This window comes from Pristis pectinata, chromosome 18 (genome assembly GCF_009764475.1).
Source record: "Pristis pectinata isolate sPriPec2 chromosome 18, sPriPec2.1.pri, whole genome shotgun sequence".
NCBI lineage: Eukaryota > Metazoa > Chordata > Chondrichthyes > Rhinopristiformes > Pristidae > Pristis > Pristis pectinata.
Genome location: NC_067422.1, coordinates 24,334,450 through 24,360,568, shown reverse-complemented (window position 1 = coordinate 24,360,568; position 26,119 = coordinate 24,334,450). Strand labels below are relative to the sequence as shown.

Sequence of the window (26,119 nt, the reverse complement as noted above, 5' to 3'; positions counted from 1 at the left end):
AACTGCATGTTCATTCACCATGTGCTGCCATCCGTTTCACGATGTAATGGCTAGATTGACAGTTCTGCTATCATTACATCTGCAAAATCCATCGTATTTCTTTAAACCATCCTCCAGGATGTCCTGTAAACATTGACCTCTAGGAAAACAAAGAAAACACCAAAGAAAGCATTGATCTGCTAATGGAGAGTCAGGGATCAGGTGACCTAGGCAAGCCAGGAATGCCCTTCTGGAATCCTGGAAGCCCTATGCCTGATAGTATGCAGTTTAACAGTAGATTTCAACCAGCAATATTTCAAGAGTCATGCATGGTGTTGTTTAGTCCTTGTTTGCTGATTTATTGCTTGTGTATGCGATTTTTTCACTTGTGAGCATGTCCTGCACACTTGCCCTTGGCTCCTCACTTGCAGGGCATGGAAACACTGCAGATGGTCCCTGGAGAGCAATAAGCAGTTGCTCTCAATCTCTGAAAACAATTCTCTTTGTAGTTCATTTAACTCATTGCAACAGAAAATTGTAATTTGGGACTGCATGGCAGAGGTGGAGGAGTGTCATATTTCCTTTCCTAGGCAGATTTCTAGTAACGTGAGCGTAATAAAATAACAGTTTATTGGCTTAAGATAACCCACTTTAGAGGTTTGATTCTATCAGGTTACTTTATCAATGCTGAAGGTTGTTTTCCCAGTTTATTGCACCCACAAGTACGATTTGGCTGAACACGCTAAAAGGCAGCCATCCACTCAGAAGCAGTTTGTAAAGACAAAAAGGTATCTTCCCAGTTGTCACTTTCTCCTGCTTATACACCAAATGAGAAGAGTTTTAATAAATGAGCATAATTTTCATTTCATCATCTGACCAAGTCCACACTCCTGCCTACCTCACTCCTTTCTCTGTCGGTCCTGAGTATCTTGAAGCATTCTGCTACTGTGAAGGTACTGCAGCGCTGAGGAAAGTATTTACCATTGAAGGTGACTTCTTTCAATGAGACAAAAACCAAAGTCCCAGCTGCCCAGGTTGGAGTAAAACATCCTTATGGAACTAATTTGGAATGCAGTAGAATTATCACCTGCATCCTATCCAATGTTTTACCCCTTAATGATTATCTGGTCTTATCACATCACTGTTTGTGGGAAGGCTGCACTCAATGTATAGACTGCAAATCAGTTAGAGTAGGTGACCAAGTAATGTCCCTGTCAAACAAGTTTGTGACTGAGCTTAATTTTATGCACATAATGTACAACCATCCTCCACTCACAGCATTTTTCTGGATAAATTATCCTGCTTTTATTGGTGGAAGTTTCAGTAGTTCCTGTTTCCTCCATTCTTTAAATAGTTTTCCAGCGCCCTTTGGTTGGTCTGAAGTAGATTCTACTATCACCAACTCATTGATTGATGCAGTCAATAATTACTCCTATATCGCCTCAGTGGTTACATATAGCAAATATTTCATTAGCTTTAAAGAACTTTGGTTCATCCTGTGCAAGTAAAATCCAAGATTAGAGCAACAATGATCTTACCGAATGGTGGAATTGGCTCAAGGGGCTATAATCCTGTTCTTATTTTGCATCATCTTCTGCTCTGGTCTCTTCTGTAAGTGAAATCATCTTCTCTAAGTATACCTGATCAAACTCTTCTATAATGCTACAGGTCACTTTCAAGTCGGCCTGAGGTGCCTCCTTTCTGCAGAGAAGAATTTAGTCTGTTCATCACCTCCTAACATGTACACAGAGAATAGTCTAGAATTTTTAGACAAAGGTTTCTTCAGTTGTACACATAAAAAAAAATTTATCCACAGTGAACAAAACTACACTACAACTTTGACAGGTCACATCCAATCATAAATCACCTTGTGCATGTGCCTCAATTTCCATGTCAGAATTTTCAGAATGAAATCATTCTCCTTGTAAGCATTACCTAGGGAATTAGTGCATGTTGTTCCAAAGCCCATCCATCATCATGCCTTCCCAGAACAACCAGAAATTCAACAATGAAACACCTGAGCTAATTCCCATTACTTACCTCCTTCCCTTTACGAACTTACTCCCAGTATATCTACTCTTTCCTTCCAACTCCATCACAAGTCCGCCCCCCCGACTTCCATCTTCTCAACTTCAGGCTGGCCCAGGCCCTGAACAAGCTCACAGGGCAATAATCTCTGTCCAGTTGTCACTAACACTCCTGCCATCAGCAACCCTTTTGACTCCAATCAGATGCTCAACAACTAGCCAGCTTCCCATACCCTGTATACTCCCACCCCTTCCCATTGCGATCAGCCCTCCAACCCTACGTTCATCCAGCCACCACCACTCCTCCCTCACCTTTGCTTGCCACATTTTCCTTTGTTAGCCCTTCGGTGCACAAACTGTCCAATGACAATTCTGTGTCTCTCAGGTCTTGGCAGGTAGACGGTCAAAGCAACTGTTGGTGCACTGTATAACAGCTTAGAGGACAGAAATTGGTTTCTACGTTTGTGAGTCTTGCATTTACATGGTGCACTAAAAGTGAACCCTTACAATCAATGAGGTATTTTTGAATGACAGGTAGTGCAAAAATGTTGGTCCCCATAAACATGGACAGAATCAGACTCAGCAATGATTGTTTCGTCACAATCATCAACTACTTTGCTGCCAAACATTGTCTAGCTTGGCATGTGAACAATGTCTATCTGAGGTGAGAAGTGAACAAATGCCAATCACATGAAGAATCACATCTCTACATCAATCTTTTGAGCAGGTCAGGGAAATAAAAGCACCTCAGAATCAGGATCAGGTTTATTATCACTGATTTTTGCCGTGAAATATGTTGTGTTGTGGCAGCAGTACAGTGCAAGACATAAAGACAATATAAATTACTGTAAGTTACAAAAATAAATAAGTAGTGCAAAAGAGGAATAATGAGGTAGTGTTCATGGACTGTTCAGAAATCTGATGGTGGAGGGTAAGAAGCGGTTCCTGAAACATTGAGTGCGAGTCTTCAGACTCCTCCCTGATGGTAGTAACATGAAGGGGGCATGACCAAGGTGACAAGCGTCCTTAATATTGGATACCGCTTTTTTGAGGCACCGCCTCTTGAAGATGTCCTCGATGGTGGGGAGGGTGGTGCCCGTGATGGAGCTGACTGAGTCTACAACCTTCTGCAACCTCGTACGATCCTGCATATTGGAGCCTCCATACTAGGCGGTGATGCAAGCAGTCAGAATGCTCTCCACTGTACATCTGTAGAAATTTGCAGGAGTCTTTGGTGATATACCAAATTTCCTCAAACTCCTAATGAAGTAGAGCCGCTGGCGTGCCTTCTTCGTGATTGCATCAATGTGTTGGGCCCAAGGTAGATCCTCTGAGATGTTGATGCCCAGGAACTTGAAGCTGCTCACCCTTTCCATTGCTCACCCCTCAATGAAGACCGGTGTGTGTTCTCCCGACTTCCCCCTCCTGAACTCCACAATCAATTCCTTGGTCTTGCTGACATTGAGTGCGAGGTTGTTGCTGTGACACCACTCAACCAGTGGATCTATCTCACTCCTGTACACCTTCTCATCGCCATCTGAGATTCTGCCAACAGTGGTGTCATCGGCAAATTTATAGATGGCATTTGATCTGTGCCTAGCCACACAGTCATGAGTGTAGAGAAGGTAGAGCCTTTCTAGAATGCCATTACTTCAAAAACTATTTCATTAAACATGGGGACGTATAGGTTTGGAAAATGAAGCAACATGAATGCATTTCTGATCTTCTTATGTTTTTGCCCATGTTTTTCCTTTAAACTAATATTCTGATGACTTCTCTGAAGTGCAATGGGAAAAATGACAAAACTTTAGAATGTGATATTGAAATATCAGAACTACAGTTATTTAACAAAATGCTCCAGGCAAGTTTCTACGTGATTTCAAACTACTAGTAAGCTTAGACACTAGAAGATGGCACAGTTAAATATCTTTGGAAATGGTAACAAGGCATGTAATGAAATTTGAATTTACATATAAGAAAGGAAACAAAAAAGGTACCAAAAATATTACATGGGGGCTACTATAAAAACCTGCCAAAATCCCAGCCTTGAGTTGTAAAGAAGGGCAGACCAACTGCATTGACCCATTTTATAACAGTGGAACAAACAACCTTGTGACTAGTAAATCAAACAGAATTCTCCAAATCGGCACCCAGCTTCTGCCCTCCTCATCTGTTAGTTAGCTCGCATGGCTAAGTCTAAATTGTTCATGCAAAATAGATGGGGTTTCTTCATTTTCCCTGGGAGTGTGTACTCTGTTTAATTATAGGAAATGGTTGTCGAAGGTCAAACACAGTCTACACTGACAAGTGTTTACAGAGGGGAAAAACTGCATTTTTAATTTCCATGTGTATTTTAAATTAAGGTTTACCATAGTTGAAAGTGCAGCTTTTTTTTAAGAAAGTGTTTGTTGTTTATGTCCCAGAGTATTGGCTGAAATAAATGTCTGCTGCAATCTAAAACCCAGATTCGGGAATTTCAAAAGGCATTTATTTCTTGCCTCACTTAAAGGAGGACAAATGTTCTGGGAGGAAGGATGAATGGGAGATGCACTCATAGCAGAATATCCATTTTGTGATTTCTACACCTAAAGATGCAGACAAATCCAGCTGAGAATTTCAAAGGAAACTGCCGTTGCAGGCTCCATTTCAACAAGGGGCCAGTGACAGAAGTGGCTTCTCCCTTGAAGCTGACATGCAGATAACCTCCAGCACAGTTAGAATTGCTGATGGCCGTCAACATCACCAAAGCCCCTGAATTTCTATGTCAGATCTTCAATCCAAGTTCCCAAGGGGAACTTCAATAATGTCAATCCAATTGTTAATGATGAGGCAAACAGCTTGTGTCATTTTCCCCTAGAAACCCAGTAACAAAATGAAAGATTCCCCAGAACTTCATTGATAGCGTCCATATAACAGTCCAGCCTAGCATTCGATTCCTATAACTTTCATTAACACAAGATTTCCACACTATTCATGTGCAGAAACACAAGGACAGTGCCTGTGATTATATGGTTATAATGCAGTTGGACTGAAGTTGTCGAAGAGTTAAGGGGCAAGTGTTAGGGTAGATAAAAAGAAATGATTCCCATGGGTTGGAGAGTCCATAACTAGTGGAAACGGTCTGAAAATGAGAGTTAGGCTTTTCTGAACTGGTATTGGGAAATACTTTTAAATGCATAGGAAGGTCAACGTTTGGAACTCTCTTCAGTAAGTGGGAAGTGACATTAAGCTAAGAATCAACTTAAAATCCAAAATTCATAAGATTTTTTGCAATAGGGAAGGTGGGGAAAATATATCTATGTGGAGTTGGATCACAGACCAGCCAATGATATCAGTGACTAGCAGACCAGCCCTAGAAAATGAAAAGTTATCTTGTCATTAGGTCCTCACAATATCTTCTTCCCAAGCAGGCCATCTACTGCCAAAGACAGATCTGGACAATCAACCGATATATAGCCCCAGCAAAAGACTATAGTGAGACCAAGGGTGAAACTGTCAGCCAAGTGGCCGTACTATTGGTTGCATTAAGTAAAAGAATATAGGACTACCCAGTAGGGAGAGCACAATCCTTTGCCTGATTTCTGATTATGTTATCATTTTTTAATTTAATTCTCTTTCATCAACAAACAAGCTCGTAGGACTTTGCATATCTGGTTATTGCAAGTGAACCCTGGGTGTTTTCTTATCTGACTCGTCACACTAAATGCCCTGGATTTTAAGATGAGAAACTAAATAAAGAGGACAGATATGCCAATAATGCAAATGCAGTGGGTGAACAGAAATCAGTGCAAATGATGGCAGTGTAGTGCTTTGCATTAGAAGTGAACAGTTCTGACATAAGGTTATCATTAACTCAGGTTTGCTCCCTCCACAAATGCTGCTCTAGAATTCTCTTTTAGTTGAGATTTCCAGGAACTGCAGTGCTCTACCTCACAGTTCCAGCATGTTTTTATTCTTGATTTTTTTGCCCTCTTCTCTGTCCTCTTTCATAGAAGGAAATGAAATTTTACAGCTCCTCCAGACTGATCAGCTGCAATATACAAGTTGGCAAAAAGTTAGAATGTCAGAGACCAAAATATCTGCTTTCTGTAGATTAGCCATCTTAACAACAGGAAGATGTGAATCTTCTAAACACTTATTGGAGAATTTGTTGCACTTGGTTCTGGAGAAAAAAAACTATGTCAGTACATGTCAGAATTATTAAGTAAATGCCAAAATATCTGCAGCCCTTGTTATATTTGTATTGGAATGAATGTTGGATATATTGATAAGCAACGATGCATACTTGTCCAACAAAAGCACTCTCGACTTCAAAAAACACACACAGAAAGGCAGAGTTCCATGGGCATGCATCCAAAATGCTACATACAAATGAAATTCATGACCATTCAACACAGGGAGAATACTGGCAAAGTGACTTCTCTCGAGCTAACATCTAAACCTATTTGGTGTCTGGACAGCTCTGTCAAAAACTAGTTCAAAAACTAGCCAGGGTCAAAAGGATCACAGTACAATGATGTGATGCAATAGGACCTGTTTAGCACAACAGGATGTTTGACATTAACCCAGACCTCCATCTCAACAACTTCCTTTCATAGTATTGTTTTGCCTCATGGTCATGGCTAGGCATTATCTGAGAAGTGAGAAGTGCACAGCAATTGGGTGCTAGATATCCAGGTATAATTGTTGGTTGGACTCAGTGGGTATAACTGGAGCTGAAGTAGGGGACTGAAGTATGAACAGAACTCCAAAACATGGGGTGCGGTCATTGTTTTCTCTATTGGGATTGGTTGTTTTACACTTGATTCTGAGGTGAAATTATATATCGGCAAGAGCTTATATTTACATAGCATTGTTTAATGTAGTAAAATTTCCTGAAGTACTTCAGAGGAGCAGTATCAGAATCTGACAATGCTTCAAAGCAAGGAGTATTAGGCAGGCTCCCAAACATTACAGATTCAGATGTAGATGCGAAGCAAACAAAAACTAAGAGAGAAAGGAGCAGAAAGCTTAAAGGACGGAAATGCTGGAGCTTGAGATGTAGATGCAAGACAAAGCAAATTTTGTCCTATTGGTGTTCAGGAATGCTAGTGACAGAATTCAGCCTGACGGAAAAGACGAAGTGTGGTGGCATAGATTCATCGATAATGCATTCCCTAAAGCAGACAAGCAGGCAGTACTAATGCTGTGCTGTACTCTCTTTCAGCTCAGCCACGGTGAATTTACCTCAGCCTTTACAGTTATTTGTAATATAAAAATACTTTGATATCACAGTGGGAGCCATTGGATATCACACAGCATTGGGATTTGTGCATCACTGGTACACTCACTGTACTGGAACAAGCAGTCCCCAGCTTTGCTTGTGGATCTGATGGAAGATAATTATCAGATCTATGGAGAATAAACTAAACATTGCACTATACATTGGCTTGCAGCATGACCTGACCAATGTCAATGTTACCTGCACGTACTTCTGCACTGAAGCACGCATTACAATTTACTTGGAATAGCATATATGTTGCTAATTAATTTTACTCAAAATAATGAGTAGGTGTACAAGTAGAAAATGAAACACATGCCACACTTTTCGGTGAAATTATTAGGAGGATTTTGTTCCTTGTGTGCAAGATGTTGGTGAAACTTCCCTCAATGGCAGGATTCTTCCTTGATCACCTCATGCTGTGGATTGAAGATAACTCCAGTCGCTTTAGCATATAATTTGTGCTGAAAGATCAGCACAGTACTGAGAAAAAGAGCTCCATCGAAAATGGTATCTTCTGCACAAGGCCTCAAACCAAGGTTTCTTCTGCCATGAGCAGACTCGATGGGCCGAATGGCCTACTTCTGCTCCCTTGCCTTGTGGTCTTGTGGTCTTGTGATCTCATTTCTCTCCCCCACAACCATCCCCCCCCCCGCCCCCAAAAAGAAGACCAGGCAACCCCCGATTACATGGACAAAATACATCCCTCAGCCAACTCCACAGAAAGATGATCTGCCTATTACATTGTTGGTTGTGGGACCTTGGGGTTGGAAAGTACCCGTTTTCTTAAACTACAACTGTGAATGAGACTTCAAAATAAATTATTAATTGCATAGAGCACTTTGAGAGTTTGCAATCATAAATACACTACATAAAGATAAATTTGCTGTTTAGAGAAGGACTGTATTGAAAAAATTTGTGCAAGTGCTGTAATCATGACATACAATCTCCTTCCAAGAAATATGATGCATTAGCTCAAAGAACTCAATATATATTTTTCTTTAAGGTTCCATTTATGCAAAATACTGGTAGATATTAAAACAGCAAATATTTACAGATCAAATAATTACCACTGCTTTATTTGCAGCTCAAGGATAATACTATAGTAGGCAAGTTTGATTTAAACACAGTATTCAGAGTTTCCCTTTATTGGGTCAAACAATGATTGAATGGTTTAACTGGCTTGAATAAAAGCATACAACATTTCTCCAAGAACCAACAAATTTTAATCATCTCAGGTCAATGCATACTCAGAGAAATTAACTTAATGCAAATGAAAATTCCATCTGCAATCTAAATATATTGCATTTGGTTATACATTCCCCAAGTGAATTGCAATCATTGTGCAGTACAAGAAGAGCTTGTGTCTGAATTTAATTATTCCAACATTTTTCTGTCTGCCTTCTGCACAAGTTAAGCAATGCCTTAATTTCAAAATTCCCATTTTATTCCTCATGTTTCTCTGTGGCCATACTCTACTCGTATTTGTAATCTTCTCTAGGTCTAAAGCTCTCCCGGTTATCTGCCTTCACTTAATTCTGCCTTCTTTCCCATCTCCAAATGAAATCACTCCACTGCCAACAGTGACTTCCATTGGCAAGCTCCATGCTCTTGAGTTGAGTCCCTCAACCTTCACCTCACTGCCTCTGTTTCCACTTTTATGAAGCTACTTAAAACCTATCTTGCCCAAAAATTTGCTCATCTGACCCCACATCCTTCCCATGTGGCCTGGTGTCAAAATTTGTCTGATGATGAAATAAAGATAGAATGCTGGAAATACCCGGGTGGTTGTGAAGCATCTCTGCAAAGAGAAAGAGTTAATGGTTCACATCAATAACCTTTCACCAACCAGTGACTGTTTCTCTCTCAACAGACGCTGCCTGACTTGCTGAGCATTTCCAACACTGTTTCCACACCAGATTTCCCAGATCTGCAGAATTTTCCTTTTGGAAATTAGTCTAATGATGCGCCCGTGAAAAGCCTTGAAAAGTTTGCTGTATTAAAAATGAAATACAAGCTCAAGTTGTTGTTGTTGTGTTAGACCTGTCTGCATTACAGTTACTGAACAAGTCAAAATCTGCTGACTTCTAGAATCTTGGCATTTTATACTATTTCTTAAATTGCTTTAAGGTAATTCTGCAATTGTCCTTTCCCCTGGAATCTGCTTATCAACTACAATAAATGACAATTTTAAATTCAGTTAATTTACCATTGATCACAAGAGTTACACAGCAAACAGCGACAGGAACCCATGTTTTGGGGTTCCATCAGTACCTCAGTCCCCAACCTCAACTCCAGTTATACCCATCGAATCCATCAGCATGTTCTTCTATGTTAAAGAGGTAATTATTATGCCAACAAGGAGGTATTCAAGCAGCAAATAAATTACTTGGGTTCCCACCTCTAAACTGCTGTGTTGACCAGCTAGCACTAAAATGCCAGCATGAGACTAAGTGTCCACCTTGTTACTGATGAGGCAGCATATTGGCACAGCAAGCCACTGTTGCAGCAGACTACCCAAGCTCAGTGGAACGATTTTGTGTTATCAATTCAAAATGAAATGTGAACACTTTGGAAGAACCAAGATCTTATATTGACCAACAATAAAACAATAAAGGTTAAAGTAACTGGAATCATAACAATTCCTGCAGTATCTGTTAATTTACACAAATGTACATTTTCAGGAATAGTTAAAATTGCAATACAATAAAATAAGCAATCTAAGCTAATAAAAATCAAAGCAAAACTGCAGACGCTAGAAATCTGAAATCGATGAAGGGTCTTCATTCTAACCAAAGGTTTTCAACTTAAAGTGCAAACTTTGTTTCACTTTCCACGCTGCCTGACCTGCTGACTGTTTCCTGCATTTTCTGCTTTAAATCCAAGTTAATGTCACGAAATAAAGACATATGGCGAGCAGAAAATCATGACTGTGGAAACAAAGCTGTCACATTTTCTGGAACTGTACAGTACTGACGACTTGCATTTCCTTTGCACTATTAAAATGAATCCATAGCCAAAGAAGAAAGAAAAGTTTGGTCAATGACTTGGGTTTAAGGAGAATTTTAAAAGAGAAATAGGAATTAGAGTGGCAGAGGACTTCAGATCATCTACCACTGGTGGGGTAAATGCACAAAAAAAATCAAGTAAAAGAATTCAGAACATGTAGGCTGGAAGAATCAGAATATTGAGGGCAAGACAAGTGGTACACACCGTTTTTGCAGTGGGGGCAGATTTACAATCCAAACTACTTCTGAGGGACGATCACAACAAACACATTTTATTGTAGTCACACATAATCAGACACTGATCCTATCAGACAAGTTTAAAAATACAAATGCGATATGTCTGACTGCTTCACTCACTGCCTCCTTATTCTCCCCCTGCTGGTCCATTCACCTCGTCGCCAGTGCTTCGCTCCACCTTCCTAATGACCTCAATTGCTCCCATTAAGCAGAAAATACTGGAAATACTCAGGGAGTCAGGCAGTATCCGTGAAGAGAGAAACAGACTTAAGAAACTGATGAAAGGACAGTAGCCCAAAGGCTTGTTAATCACAGAAGATCTGTCTGGTGGTGTTATAAATAAAGGGAGATGAGCGAGGACAGAGTGGGGGGAAATCAATGCTGGAACAGTGAGATGCAGAACACAGCTGTCCCTGGAAGTCTCTTCTCATCGCACCTTCCTATCCAATTGCAGGAGATGCATCACCTATCCTTTTACCTCTGCTCTTCCAACCACCCAGAGATCCAAACACTCCTTCCACGTGAAGTAGCAATTCACTTGCACTTCTTTCATTTTAGCGTACCGCTAAAAAGTGGTCTCCTCTTCCATGAAGAAACTAAACGGAGATAGGCTGACCACATTGCAAACCATCTCAATTCAGCCCATAAGGGCAATTCTAAGCTTCTAGTTGCCTGTCACTTCTGTTCTCCATTTTAGTCCCACTCTGAGCTTTGTGCATCTTTGGTCTTTACTCTGTTCCAATAAAGCCCAATTTTACCTCAAGGAACAGCTTCTCAAGTAAACATCATGAGGACACGACACTGAATTCTACAATTTCAGATAACTAGCTTTTACTATTTGTCAGAATGAGCTAGTTCTGTTGCAAGGTCATCATTCTGTGCTCCAAACTTTGAACTTTCTCCCTCCAGAGATGCTAGCTGACAAGCATTCTCCTTTACTTCAGATGCCCAGCAAAAACTACATCATGTACAAAGCAGTTCCAGCAGAGCTTCTTTTCTCTCTTCTGCATTCTCATTCATCTACCTCTGTCTATTTCTCCTCTAGACAGATCAGTTGCAACCAACAAGCCTTCACCACCTGCTCAGCCCACACCACCATTATTTACATCATTCCTTCTTTCTTGGTCTCCACCCCTTCACTCCCATGGTTCCCCTCCCTCACCTTCTCTGCAACTTAAAACGTGCATATTTTCTAACCTTTCCTAGTTCTGATGAAAGGTCATCAACCTGAAATGTTAATTGTGTTTCTTTCTCCATGGATGCTGCCTAACCTGCTGAGTACTTCCAGCAATTTCAATTTTGATTAAAGAAATAAACAAAGGATAGCAACATATAAAAAATATTTAAATCCTGTCTTTCATGATAGCTGGCTTGGCTGTCTTGGAGTTACGTAATCCCTGTTGGTTCTGGCCATGAAAGTTCCCGACCCTTTCTGCCATTATTGTTTTATACAAGTGTTGTTCATCAAGTAAGTGTACAGATTCATCAAGCAAAGGAGCATAGTGCCTGAAGGGGTGGTAGAGACAGGTACTCTCACAACACTTAAGTTGCACCTTTTGAACACTATTCAAGTGTTGGGAATGGGATTACTTAGTATCGGTTTTTGATGGTCGGCATGTACAAGTTGGGCCAGAGGACCTGTATCTATGCTGTATGACCATCTCTCAAGGACGGTAGCAAGAAGTTTTCTTGGTCATGTGTCATCCAATGCCATGAAACTTCATGGGTTTGGAGACATGTTGGGGATTACTATAGTCCTTCTCTCCTGAATGTACCATTACCACATCACCTCTGATCACACTGTTCTGCTGATGGGACAGGACATGCCCAAGGATGGTACCGGAAGAGTCTGGAATACTAGCTGAAAGGTCCTGAAATGATTTTGAGAGTAGGATCATGTCAGACTTGCTTGACAAGTCTATGGTAAAGCTTTTCCAATTCTGACACAAGTCCATGGAGGTCTGAAAAGAGCATTTTGCAGGGTCAACCGAGTTGGGTACACTGCCATCCTGGTCGATTCTTGTACCTTGGTCACTGCTGATGGTGGTCCATTATTACTGTAATTGATTGTAGCTGCTGTCTTGGTCGAACAGATTGGCTTGCTCGGCCTTTTCAGGGATCAATTAAGTGCTAACCACAGCAGTAGGAATGGAGTCACAGAGTCATAGAAATTATGACATTTCAATGAAAATTATGAATGACTGAAATTATCAGTATTCAATCTGCAATTTGCACACAGAGAACAAACAAGACAGACACACGAAAGAGGTGGATTTTCACTGGAATCATTGACTTTGTTACCGAGTTACACAGTCCACCACAGCCAATTTAACTTGTGTCTGGTCTATTGAATCACTTTGTGGCACTGAATGCAATTTAAAAATGTGAGGGAGGAGATATGCAAACACAGATTCCAGATAACTTTATATCTACTAATTTAAATGAAATAAAATTGGCCAGCCTTCCTTATAGGTCCATCTCTCCCACCTGACTTCCCAGAATTAACTGCACCCAAATAATGCAATAGTCCCAAACACCAAGGCCACACCATCGCTCAATCTCAGAATGCTGAATAATGCAAGAACTGTTACTGATTACCTCCAGCATGACTCACTATGCATTGTCCTGTTTCTGCATCACGACACAAGTAGAATTTGCAAAGGAAATTACTCTACTGCCTTGAAGTTTAACCTCTCTCAGCTTGATTAATGTACACCCAAGCATGCTGTAAAATGTCCAAGCAAACACAAAACTGAAAATCCTTAAAATGCACAATAAGTTTCTACGTTATACAGTAACAATCTTAAGAGAAACAGAGGACAAGCAAGCCATTTTATGTCGAAAAGAACTGAAAGCAAACCATTCAATGTATAAATTTGCTCAGGTATTGATATCACAATCTGGATCCATATAGCACAGTAAAGCACTTCAAAGCAGATCACTGGAGTATTCACAAACAATGCTGATATGAAGCAGTTCACGTTTCCAACATAAAAGAATTTATCATAAATGTTACGGACTCGGTGAAAGTCCCTTTAAGATTTTGTGTGTGTGTGTGTGTGTGTGTGCGCGCGCGCGCGTGCGTGTGTGCCGTGCTTACGTCAACAGAAGATAAAGGACATAATGACGTTGTTGAAGAGGTCAGTCGAAGGGAGAGAGAGAGAGAAGGGAGAGAGACACCAGCCTGCTAGTTTCTCTATCGATGGATGAGAAACAATAACTGTGTCTGCCACAGAAATCCATGTATGGAAATTGGAAGTAATCCGGTGGAGTTCACTTTGTTGCTGACCTGTAGAAGGAAACAGGTATTTGTGTGTGGACGACCACGATTCTGATGCTTTTCAGGGTGAGGAAGTCACTACCGAGTAAACACTGAAGTGTCGTTTGGGTTCCATCGTGGAATATTTGGATTTCATAATTACTCTCTCTATGTTTCTCTACATCTACGTCTTATCTTCAGACAACGGTGGTTGTTAAAGCAGCCTTTGCTCATGTTTCACCTTATGGCTTGCAGAACTGAACTTTAAGAACTATTCCTGAACTTGGAGTTTGGGACTTTGCCACACACACACATACGAAGAGTTTAGTTTTTGGGGTTAATGTTCAAGGTTTAACATTTTTGAATTCTAACATACTAACATTTTTACTTTTATTTTACGTATTATTATAAGTAGTGATTAATAAAATAGTTGTTAACACTGAATCATGACTCAGTGTGTTTCTTTTGTTGCTGGTTCATGACATAAAGCAGGATTAAAGGTTTTCTATGAAGCAAATATACTATTGCCTCTTACTGCAAACTACCTTGTTCTGGAAGATTTAATTGCCAAAGCTTTTGCAAATGAAATGCTTGGAACATGCATCAGTGCAATGAAAAGAATCCAGCAAATCTAGAATCTGTTAGCACTTTCCTGCCTCTTCTTCCTCACAAACTAATCTCCAGAAGAATGATGATTTTCAAGTTTCTGAGTTTGTCTCCAACTTGACTACAAGGTTAACTGAAATAAATGTAGTCAAGTTAGTTTATGCCCTGACAACATTAGAGTCTATAAATCACTAAAGCAGATTTCCAAATACATCTTTAATTTCTACAGTAACATACTATAAATGACTGTAGATTGTGACACCCATGGGTGATGTGGAAGGAATTTCCTCAACTAGGTATTTCAGACTGCAATAAACTAACAAAGGAGATCTTCTCCATGTATTCAATAAACAACTTAATTTGTTACACTTGACTTACTGACAAGAATGTTTTCTATGTACATTAATGATTAAGTTATGTTGCATTTAAACACAAATAAATCAATACTCCTGGGCAAAAAATTTCTGGTATATTTTCTTTGAATAGAGAAAACTGATCTGATTAAGTTTTGTCTCTCAGCAGGTATTTCATAAACTGGAGGACAGGGAAGGAGTGTTCAAAGTACCAGCCCATCGTATTGAACAAAATCACATACACACTAGATATGTCTGGAAACATCCCTAATTAGCCATACCAATAGCAGGATTAACGAAAAGTGCAGCTCCATAAGAAATGGAAAGTGCTGTAATTTTCATACACAACTCAGAGCTGGTCCTGAGATACAAAATTCTCAGAAGCCTCTTTAATAAACTGGAGCTGCTCCACTCTACAAGGATTCCATGGTCCTGTGGTTCCGTACAAATTTCAAGTATGTCTACAACTAGCATTTATTTACTGTGAAACATTATTTATTGTGAAGCAGTTTCAGAATGCAAGACAGCCATCCACCATCCGTGACATCAATGGATTAGCAGGTGAAAATGCAGTGCCATCTCCAAATCCCTGCTGATAAACTACCCATTGTGTTTCAGGGATGCGTAAAATAAAATCCTTTGATCCATTCTTTTTTTACACCTGCTGGTGGGATAGAAGATTAATTAAATTACCTGTACTGTGCTTGGAAAAGTTCTTGAACAAAACTCTGAATTCCAGGCTGCTGGGAGCTTCCTGTAGAATTTTCACCAATGGAAGACTGAAACAAAAAATTGTTAAAAATCAAGTTAAAAATGAAATTTCAAGATTAATCAAAGACTTAAGTTCTTAAAAAACATTCATTATTGATCTTTGTCATACATGGGGACATAAAGTTTTCTATAATGCCTTTTTAAATAGCAGCAGATGGATTACCAGGAACTATGATCTTGCATAGTTCCGCTGTGCAAGTAGGCAAATGATAATGACTGTGAAAAAATTATGTCTGCACTCCATCTTCTTTATGAAGATTCAGAAAATTGAATACGGTCTTCCACTTTACCTTAGGTAAATGTTTAAATTATGGAATTAATGCACACAAGACTGAGGCAAGAATCTCTGAAGTACAAAAGGATGGCCTGACTAATCTGATTCACATGTGCCTTCATACACTCTGTCGACACATCCTTGAAAGTATAAACCTTCCAGTCCTTGCTGCAGCCGCAGACAAATGGCAGCAAATCCAAATAACCAAACCACAATAAAACAATTAAGTAATGGGAGACCTAGGACTGGGGTTGTAAAATAAGGAACGTTTATAAGGATTGGGGTAATAAAATGGAATGCCATGTACACATTCCCTTGAAAAAGGGTAATTGGGAGGGTGGATTAATTAGTTTCATAAAGGCATGAAGGATCATTAATCCCTAACATAGTGTATATAAATAAACATTTTAACCATCACACAGAATGGAAAGATTGGTCAGAGGCAAATGAGATGAATTAGGTGAAAAAAAAACACTCCACTCATGTGACACTGTCTAACCTTTCTGACCAACATTGCAGTGGTAATATGCTGCCAACTAAGCCTGGTTAATCTTGCACATATTGTGATATCCAGTTTTATTTAATAAAGTCACTATAAACAGAATAGCAGTCTCATCAAAACTATGCACTGCTGTGGGGGGACAAAATCTTACACATGAAACGAGTTTGCCCTAAATAAACAAGTCTTCCTTTGTACTTGGTTACCCTGCAAATCTATGATCCTCGTGGACCCTGGTTTCCTGGTGGTTATGGACTGAACTAAATCATGTGACTGTCCACTGACCAAACCATGAGCCTGATCAGGACTCCCCATGTTAGTGAAGAAAGAGAGACGAGGTGGGGCCTGTTGAAATATCATGAGAGAAAAACAGGGTCCAAAGGAGGGAAAAAAAAGAATAGGGAACAAGAGAAAGTTCTCAGAGAAAGTAGTTAGGTAGGTTTGTCAAGTCAAGGCCATGCACATTACCTCACAAGGCAGATCTTCCATAAATGTGGAGGTTCCCAAAAATTAACAACAAAAAATATATATATAGCATTAAAGAAGGTGACTATGTGAAAAGGTAAAATGGCTTGTTTATAAAGTTATTTGCTGCCTTTACAACAACTCATGCTGTCCATTTTCAGAGGGCTGATCCCATTAATGAAAGTCTGCAAGGTACTCTTTTTATAGACTCTGCTGGTGGATAGATTTAGGAGGGTAGCAGGAATGGGGAACTCTAGTAATATGAAATCATTGGTGCTGTTTTCCATAGGCAAGGAAGCTTAAGAAGCTGTTTGATTAAAAAAAACTACGATGATGTTAGAGCGAATAAGTGAGTAGAAAAGAGGTCTAGTGACAAAAGAATCAGTGGCCACAGCATGCAGATTTAATCCAACAGTTTCCTCTTATTGCTTTGCTTGCCAATGTTTGTTAAGGTACACCTCCTGAAAAGGAGTTGAAAACCAGTTTAACAGCAAATTTTAAAATAGCACTTAAAAACAAAAGGAAATGCAAGTCAGGCAGCATCTGCAGACAAAGAAACAGAGTTAACCTTTCCAGTTGAAGACCTTTCCTATTTCTCTTTCCACTGATGTTACCTTACCCTCTAAATTTTTCCAGTATTTTCTGTTTTCATTTCAGATTTCCAGCACCTGCAATTTTTTTTTATTTTCAATTTCAAAAGACAGTTTGACAAATGCTGATGAAGGAATAAAATTTAGTGTTATGGGAAAACTGACACTACTTGGATGACCTCTTCCCAACAGAAGTTTGATTCCATTGGTCTCCAGCACTGCATCATCCCATGATTCTTCTACTTCCTTTATTAAAACTGTATAAATATTTGTGTAACTCAAGAAATGATAAAAATCACCAAATATAGATCAGCAAAAAAAATAACAGCATTAACTGCTAACCTACTTCACTGTTTAAACTATCCATAACAATGTTATGAATTAGCTTATTCAGAATCACCTTTGCCTCTTTGACAGCAAGGTAGACATTTAGAAGATGACGCCTTCTCCACGGTTATCTTTTTGAATGACAACTGAATAATAAAATGAAAGATGAGATACCATGAACACAAACAAAAGTAACACTTACACCTTTGCCTGGAAGTTCATCCTCGGTCAGTAATGCTGAACACGCCACATAATAGCAGAAGTGCAAGCTGCACCGCTCACGAAACTTAGTTCCATATAAGTCAACAGAACTGAATTTCAGAGGCAGAGTACAAAGCACTGCTGTTGCTAAAGTACAAGTGGGCTCTACCAACAAGGGTCAATTTGTTAAAGCTGAGGTGGATTTTGAAAAATTCAAAGACAGTATGCTGCTGGTTAAATCTGACAATATCATAATGCATCAATCGAAATTAGCTGACCATTTTATAAATGTTCATTAAGATTTTACTTCCCTTGCTCCTGCATAGAATAGAATCCCAAAGCAACTCCTCAGAACCTGGAGCCAATAAATCCACTGTGCATCTTTAGACAATGCAGGAGAAACTAAAGCAAGAATTTATATCTAATAAGACTGATGAGCTAATATATTTCTTTCGGAATAATTACCAGCTAAAACCTAAACAGTCTTGTTCACGATTTAGAACACTTCTGCATCAAGCAGAACAAACTCCTGGACCTTGTATCACCAATGGCGCTGTCAGTATTGCGGAGACCATTCTGTTTATATTCTGGTAACGTAGCACTTAGTAAGCTTAACCCATTTTGACCTATGACATAAAATTACATCAACACAGCTTGCCTGGCTCTTCTTCTATTCCCAGGTCTCATATGCCACTCCGGTGAAGCTTTGCTTTCTCACAACTAAATGGACAATATATGTTCTGCTTCACCCAAAGAATTTTTCTCCCCCATTCATATACAGAATGAGAGCTTTGCAACCACTGCAAATACCTCAAGTAAAGTTCCTACCATGGTGTGGAAGGATAGGGAGCTTGAAGATTCTGTTCATGACAATGCAAGAACAATGATACATTTCCAAACATGGCGTGTGTTGAGGATAGGAATGTTTTAAGTGATTAAAATCTTGCATATCTAGTCTTCTGTTAAAGGAGCAACCTCAGAACTGCCCAATAATGATAGTTTGTTATGTCAACAGCAACCTGCGCTTCTATAGAACATTTAACAAAGCAATGCATTCCAAGGCCCCTGAAACAAAACATTCGTCAAACTATATTTGACACCAGCCACAAGAGGAGATATAAGGGCAGGAAATCAAAAGCCTGGCTAAGCAGGTGGGTTTTAAGAAGCATTTTGAAAGAGGAAATGAAATGCAAGTGTAAAGCAGCTTAGGGACGAAACACCAGAGTTCAGGGCCTGGGAAGCTGAAAGTAGACTTGTCGATGGTGAAGCAATGAAAATTGATAAATGTGCAAAGGCCAGAGTTAGAGGAATGCAAAGATTTTGCAAATTTCTGAAGCTAGTGAAAGGTTATGGTGAGAGTGGGCTGCAGGATGGTGGGTGGGAAGGGAGGTAGTGGAATGGACAAAATTAAAGCACAAGTAAGTTTCCTTTCAAACTTTAAAATATCAGACTGAAGGAGTTTCTAGGATTTGCCCTCTGCAGAGACTGGCTTTCCAGTTTATATTTACAAAACCACACAATAGCTTGTGAAAGCAGTTATTCTCTGGCAAGCAAATTATTCATGCCTTAATGGAAACAATTCTAATGTCATCAGCACCCCAGTGGTCAATTGTGAAGCAGAGTGAATGGAATGAACTGCATGATAAATGTCACTAGCTAACTACTTGGATTCTCTGTTATTGTTATGGAAAACATTGCATTTTCCAGCTCTTCACATTTTAAATGGTTATCTTTTCTACAACTTTCTCCAACAGCTTCCCATAATGAAACCAATGGTACACAAAGCTATATTTAGATCATCAGGTCCTCACTTTTATAAAAATCTCTATTTCTCAGCCATTATAAACTAGAAATTTCCTTAAATCTTGAGAGTTTGAAAGCCAAAGACTTATTTTAAATGTATATTTTCATTTTCTTAAATCATTTGGTTATTTAAGGTAAAGTTCCAAACCTGGCAAGGCAGATAAGGAAATCTCCACAAAGACCATCTTCTGAAAAACAGAGATGTATTTGGCCTTTCACAGAGTTGTAATGACTATTCATGAGAAACCCTTACTCTTGCAATAATACCAAAATCACAATGTACAAATTGATTATCACCAAGCAGTCCTTTTTTCTCTCTACCCCCCCCCCCCACCAATTTCTTTCTAGACTTCTGCAAATTGTTACTCCTGCAAATTGTTGCCCCTGTCCTCACCCAAGTAAATGGCAACCTGAAGTTTTATTTAAAAGAATACATTTTTCAAAATAATGAGTTCACATCAAAAATATTAAGGAATCAAGAGAAAGGAGATTGGGTAGGAAATAGTTTTGAGATGGAAGTTCAGCCATCTTGTTGAGGATTGAGCAGCTGAATGACCTGCTTCTACGCCTATTTCTTGTGATCTTTTGTAATGGGCAATGGGTGGCACAGCTGATGGAGCTGCTGCCTCACAGCTCCAATGACCTGGGTTCAATCCTGACCTCTGGCACTGTGTGGAGTTTGCACATTCTCCCAGTGACCATTGGGGTTCCTCTGGGTGCTCTAGTTTCCTCCTACATCCAAACATGTAAAAGTTGGTAGGTTAACTGACTACTGTAAATTGCTCTGGATGTATACATGTTATAGAATTTGGGAGGGGGTGTTGGGGAATTGATAGGAACGTGGAGGAATAAAATGGGTTAGGGTAGGATTAGGGTAAAAATGGTTGCCGCAGACTCAATGGACCAAAGGGCCTCTTCTGTGACTCTATGAATCCGTCTCAAGTTGGCACACAGTAAAATTGGTATATTAACATGTTCACTGACTCAACAGTTTCTTCTTCAATGTGCTTTATTCTTAATTACATGCACACAAGAAGAGGATGCAAAGGTATTCATAACATGCTTTTTTTTTACACACTCAGTGAGCCCTTTTCAACTTCTGGCATTTCATTCAATCTTGGATTTTAGGACTCAATTCTCAAAAAAGTAAATAAAGATTGAAATTTGCTGCAAGTTGGAATACATTTTTTGAAGATCATATCTGGTCAGAAATGTAAAAGTCAGGATTGCAGGAGAGGAAGTATTTGAAATCCTATACATTTTGTGAAAAGAAAAATTCCTTGAATTTGCATTTCTGCAAAATCAGTTTTATTCCAGATGACATAGGTGCAGTTGCCTAGTAAATGCTATACCATTCACCTTACGGCCAATGGCCTGAGAACCAATGGCCAGAGAACACTGACAAAGGCACAATTATGGGGCAATGCAGGCAGGGTGAGAAGTGTCTTATTTCCACAAATTCACAAGAGATCTTCCACAGCGAATGGCTGAGCCTTCATGCTCCTTGTCACTGTAGAGACAAAGGAGAGTTTCATGACTCAAAAAGGGACCAACCTGAAGTGGGTTCCTAGCCCTGGAATCCCCATGCAGGGACCAAGTGAGTCAAGTGTTCTTTAAGTAGTGCTGATGTAGGTTTCAGGTGCTGTGAAGGCTTGCTTCCACACAAATGCCTCACGTTACCTGCAGGTCATGATTGCATGGTTCACAATTGTGGAACTGGCATCCAAATACGTGATGCCACTGCACATGTCCAAAGTTCTCAATGAAAGAAAGGCACCAACTTCCAACAAATACCAAGTCCTCACTTCTCCTTTAGGGTTGATTTTTCTCTTGGAACCTAAATCACAAAGTTTGCAGAAGTGCCTACATGACCTAATTTCTTGGCATCAAATATGGTTAACATGCAATGCAGTATAATAGATACAAGACTTTCCATTAAAATTGACACATTGTTATAATCCAGATTTACTGTCTATTGTAATAGGCTTATCATAAGGTACAATCCGGCAGTGCTGTGATGGATGCTATGTAAATGACAATATGATGCAGCTATTTCTGAAAATGTAAAAGACTAAAGATCATGAGAAATGCCAAATGTGAGAGATTTAGATTGTGTTTACTATATCCATGCAAATACCTTAATGCTTCAGATGTGATTGATGGGTAACAAATAAAATTGCTCAGCTGAGCAATTTACTTTCAATGCAATTTCATTCGGGATTTCTCTGATGCCATATTCTGCCAATATTGAGGCAGATCTTCTGTTGTCCCAAGGTCACCTGCACCCTGAGCCATGCTACTTCTGGGTCCACTGGGAGCCTGGTTCTGAGCTCAGCAGTGAGGTCCAAGTCAGTGCAGTGCCTCTCCTAATTGCAAGTGATCAACTGTGGTGACAAAGAGTTTTGAAAGTCCCAATGAGGTCCCACCTCCCCAACTCACCAAAGCCGCCATTTAAATTGAATGTTTGCAAATGTCAATTATGTTTTCATACAGTAAACTCACTGAAGATTTATAAAAATATATATTAAAAATAATTAAAAGCTTCAAGAGTAAACACACACACCATGGGAAGAATACAATAGGCTAGGGTAGGATTAGTGTAAAAATTTGTGCTTGATGCTCGACTTGGTGGGCTGTAGGACTGGTCTCTGTGCCGGATCTCTCATTAAAACACCCAAAAGAGGAAATGCTCCACTTACCTCTCATTTCTCCCATTATTTGAATGGATTCCTGGACTTGAACCAGGTTAACCTGATGAGGGTTCTACAACTGGATTGCAAGCCTAAGAGTTGGGAAATCTGTTGAACATTAAGTTCCCACCAATATAATGTAAATGCCCAGAAGCCAACAGTCTGCTGAGCAGAGACAACACTACAGCGGCTACTTTGGAGTTATCCTGATACAGGCGTAGCTGCCAGCAGATCTGTGTGGATTTGTTGGAAGATCTGCACCATTATTCCATGTCAGTTCAATGATTGGTCTGATAAATCACCAAGTTATTTGTTACAGGCTTAATGATTGAACAGGTAAGGAAAGAGAATGTTAAGGGCGTAACAAAAACAGAAAAGAACAAACAACAAACTGCAGGAGGAACTCAGCAGGTTGAGCAGCATCTGTGGGGGGAGGAAGGAATTGTCGAAGTTTCAGGTTGAGACTCAACATCAGAACTGACAGTGGAGAAGGAAGGTAGCCTATGTAAAGAGGAGATCAAGGAGAGGTGAAGGATGATTGGCAGAGGGAGCGAGGAGGTGTGGAGTTGAGGAACAGAGGCAGGTGGGTGATAGGTGGAAGAAAAAGAAAAGGAGGCAGATGGAACCAAGTAGTAAAGGGAAGGGTGAAGGTGGTGACAGAGTCAGGAGAAACACACCAGTTTTCACTGAGGGGTCAGTGGTGGAAAGGGTGAGCAGCTTCAGCTTCCTGGGTATCAACATCTTGGAAAATCTATCCTGGACCCAACTCATTGATGCAATCATGAAAAAGACACACGAGCAGCTCTACTTTGTTAGGAGTTTGAGAAGATTCGGTATGTCACCCAAGACTCTTACAAATTTCTATAGATGTACGGTGGAGATCATATTGACTGGTTGCACCACATCCTGGTATGGAAGTGCCAATGCACAGGATTGCAAGAGGCTGAAGAGGGTTGTAGACTCAGCCAGCTCCATCATGGGCACAACCCTCCCCACCATCAAGGACATCTGCAAGAGGCAGTGCCTCAAGAAGGCAGAATTCATCACTAAGGACCCTCACCATCTGGGATATGCCCTCTTCTCGTTACTCTGCAGAATGCAGAGACTGTTGGGAGAAAGGCGAGGACTAAGGGAGCTCTGTTTCGTTTAGAAGAAGGTGAGGTGAGAGCAGAAGTCCAGGAAACAGAGGAAATGCAAGAGAGGGCTCCATCAACTACAGTAGAAGGGAAGTCACGTTTCCTAAAAAAAAGGACATTTCAGAGGTCCTGATGGCACAACATGGTGGGCCGAAGGGCCTGTATTGTGCTGTATTGTCCTATGGTTTTGTTCTATGGTTCTTTGGCCTCATCTTGAGAGCAGATGCTGCAGAGACAAAGAAACTGGGAGATAGCAATGGAATCCTTAAAGAAGACAGGGTGAAAAAAGGTGTAGTCTAGGTTGCTGTGGGAGACAGTGCAATTGTAGTAAATGTCAGTGGATAGTTTGTATTCTGAGATGGAGACAGAGAGATCCAGAAAAGGGAGAAAAATATCAGAAGTGGTCCAAATGAATTTGAGAGCGGAGTGGAAGTTACTAGTGAAGGTGATAAAATTGACGAGTTCCACACAGGTGCAGGAAGCAGCACCAAGGCAGTCAATATAATAGAGAAGGAGTTGGGGAGTGATACCAGGGACGATTTGGATCAAGGACTGTTCCACGTAGCCAATGAAAAGATAGGCGAAGCTGGGGCCCATGTGAGTGCCCATGGCTACACCTTTGATTTGTAGGAAGTGAGAGGAATCAAAAGGGAAGTAGTTAAGGAGAAGAACAAGTTCTGCTCGGCTGAACTTTTTGTTCCGGATTCCAGCATATGCAGTCTTTTGTGCCTCCATAAAAACAGAAAATGCTGGAAAAACTCAGCAGGAGTTTCAGGTTTCCAGCATCTGCTTCTTTTTTCTGATTTTCAATGATAAAGGTATGTTGGAAGGAAGGGCTCCATTTGATGAGATACTCAGAATTAGCATTGGGAATAGATTCCAGCTTAACTGCTGAGTCCTATGTCTTAGAAGGATAAACAAGGCTTCAAACAGGACTTTAAAACACACACCAGTAGAACAGAAGCTTGTCATCTCAACAAAGAAAGTACACAGCTTCTAAAACAAAATGAGCAAGTTAAAAGGCTAAAATCAGCACCAGAAACCACATCTAAGCTATAAAGCCTTTAGAACATACAAAATGATCAGAAAAATAGCAAAAACTATGAAAGACACAATTACCACAGTCATGGCGATCAAGAAGCAGGAACAGTTAGGGTAGAAGTAAAGAACACAAAGCATGCAAGAGAACTATTTGCCAACTTTTGATAAATGGGAAGCTCACAGTAAATAAAGTTCTGACAAGAGATTTTATTTGCACATGGATTGGGAGAAACAGAACAGCTCAGGGATTAAAGGCAATGAATAGTTTCTAGAAATGCATTTAGCTTTCCAGAGCCAGAAGGGAGTAGGCCACACTAGAATAAGCAATGAATAATCAACAAGGAAAGGTTAATAGTCTGATGGTAGGGAAGCATCTTGCAATTATATGATGATTGAATTTGATGCTAGCTTGAGAAGGAAAATGAATCACAAACCAAAAGGTTAAATCTCAGCAAGGTGAAGTTTTATAAGAATGAGGAATAACATGGTGCACAAGATATCGTCTCCAAGAGGCTTTCCAATAAGGATCTGCACAAAAGTTTATTGGCAAAAATTATAGCCTCTTAAATCCATCTTGCAGCAGTGCTGGTTAGGAGCTACGAGGCAGACAGCAAGGATAAAGGGATCATCATGTAAAAGCTTCTGCCTTGCGGGGTATTGTCAATTACAGTTTGAACCTCGGTTACCAGGAAGTCAACATCAGGGAATCCACAAAAGGTTAGCCTGCACTTTTTCTGTATGTCAGCAGTATATGTGGGTTGTTTGACACTGGCAGCAGGTTCTGAAAAAATGTTTCAGATGAAAGAATGTTCATTAGAACTTTCATCTCCCCAAAACATTCGGCCTAAGAGTGTTGGCTGTGGCCAGTGATTTCAGAAGGGAACCACTAGCATTCAGCCATTCACACAAATATTCTGGAGAATCAGACCATCTATGTATTGGGACATGCAATGCTACATCTGTCACTTGGCTCCATACAGATCCCAATGCTACTGGGAATGTCCAGGATAACGCCAGAGAATTGCCACTTCAATTCTACACCAAGCCCTGGCATAGGATCAGTGGCCTCATTCATTTCAATGGGGATTCTTGGCCTGTGGAATGGAACAGACAACTGAATTTTTATTTAAAATATAAATCCACAAAAGTGAAAATCAGTAAAGTATTTGTTTTTAATTAATGTTAAATATCAATATATCGATGTCAATATTAATAATTTTTAAAACTTCTCTGAATGCATTAACAGTTTGGCCAATGGTCAAAGTTTGTCTCAGGGCATTCATGGATGGGAGGGGTCTCATTCATTGACTGATGACACCTTGCTAAGTGCCCCCAAGATCCAGAGGCCCAGCAAGAGTACATCCTTGTGGGAGACTACAGATGGCAAGTCTAGTCCGGCAAGATCCAGCCCACTAACTCAGCTTTTCTCTCCACAGATGCTGCCTGCCTCACTGAGCATTTTCCATTTCTCTTCATATTTCCAGCATCTGTAGGCTTTAGTGTTTCAAATCAAAATGTAATGGTATTGAACACCTTAACTTAAACAGAGTTGAAAGTAAAAGGGGAGAAAATTTTGCTTCACTTGTGCAAAAC

The 26,119-nt window shown here is 40.0% G+C and overlaps 1 protein-coding gene across 1 annotated transcript in view; it reads right to left on the bottom strand.

Annotated features, from left to right (window-relative positions):
• usp43a (ubiquitin specific peptidase 43a) overlaps window positions 1-26,119 on the bottom strand; it is a 338,744-nt gene that overhangs the window by 228,327 nt on the left and 84,298 nt on the right. Inside the window, exon 3 of the mRNA XM_052033131.1 lies at window positions 15,423-15,508. Coding sequence (XP_051889091.1) covers window positions 15,423-15,508 — 86 coding nt within the window. The remainder of the gene's footprint in view (window positions 1-15,422; window positions 15,509-26,119) is intronic.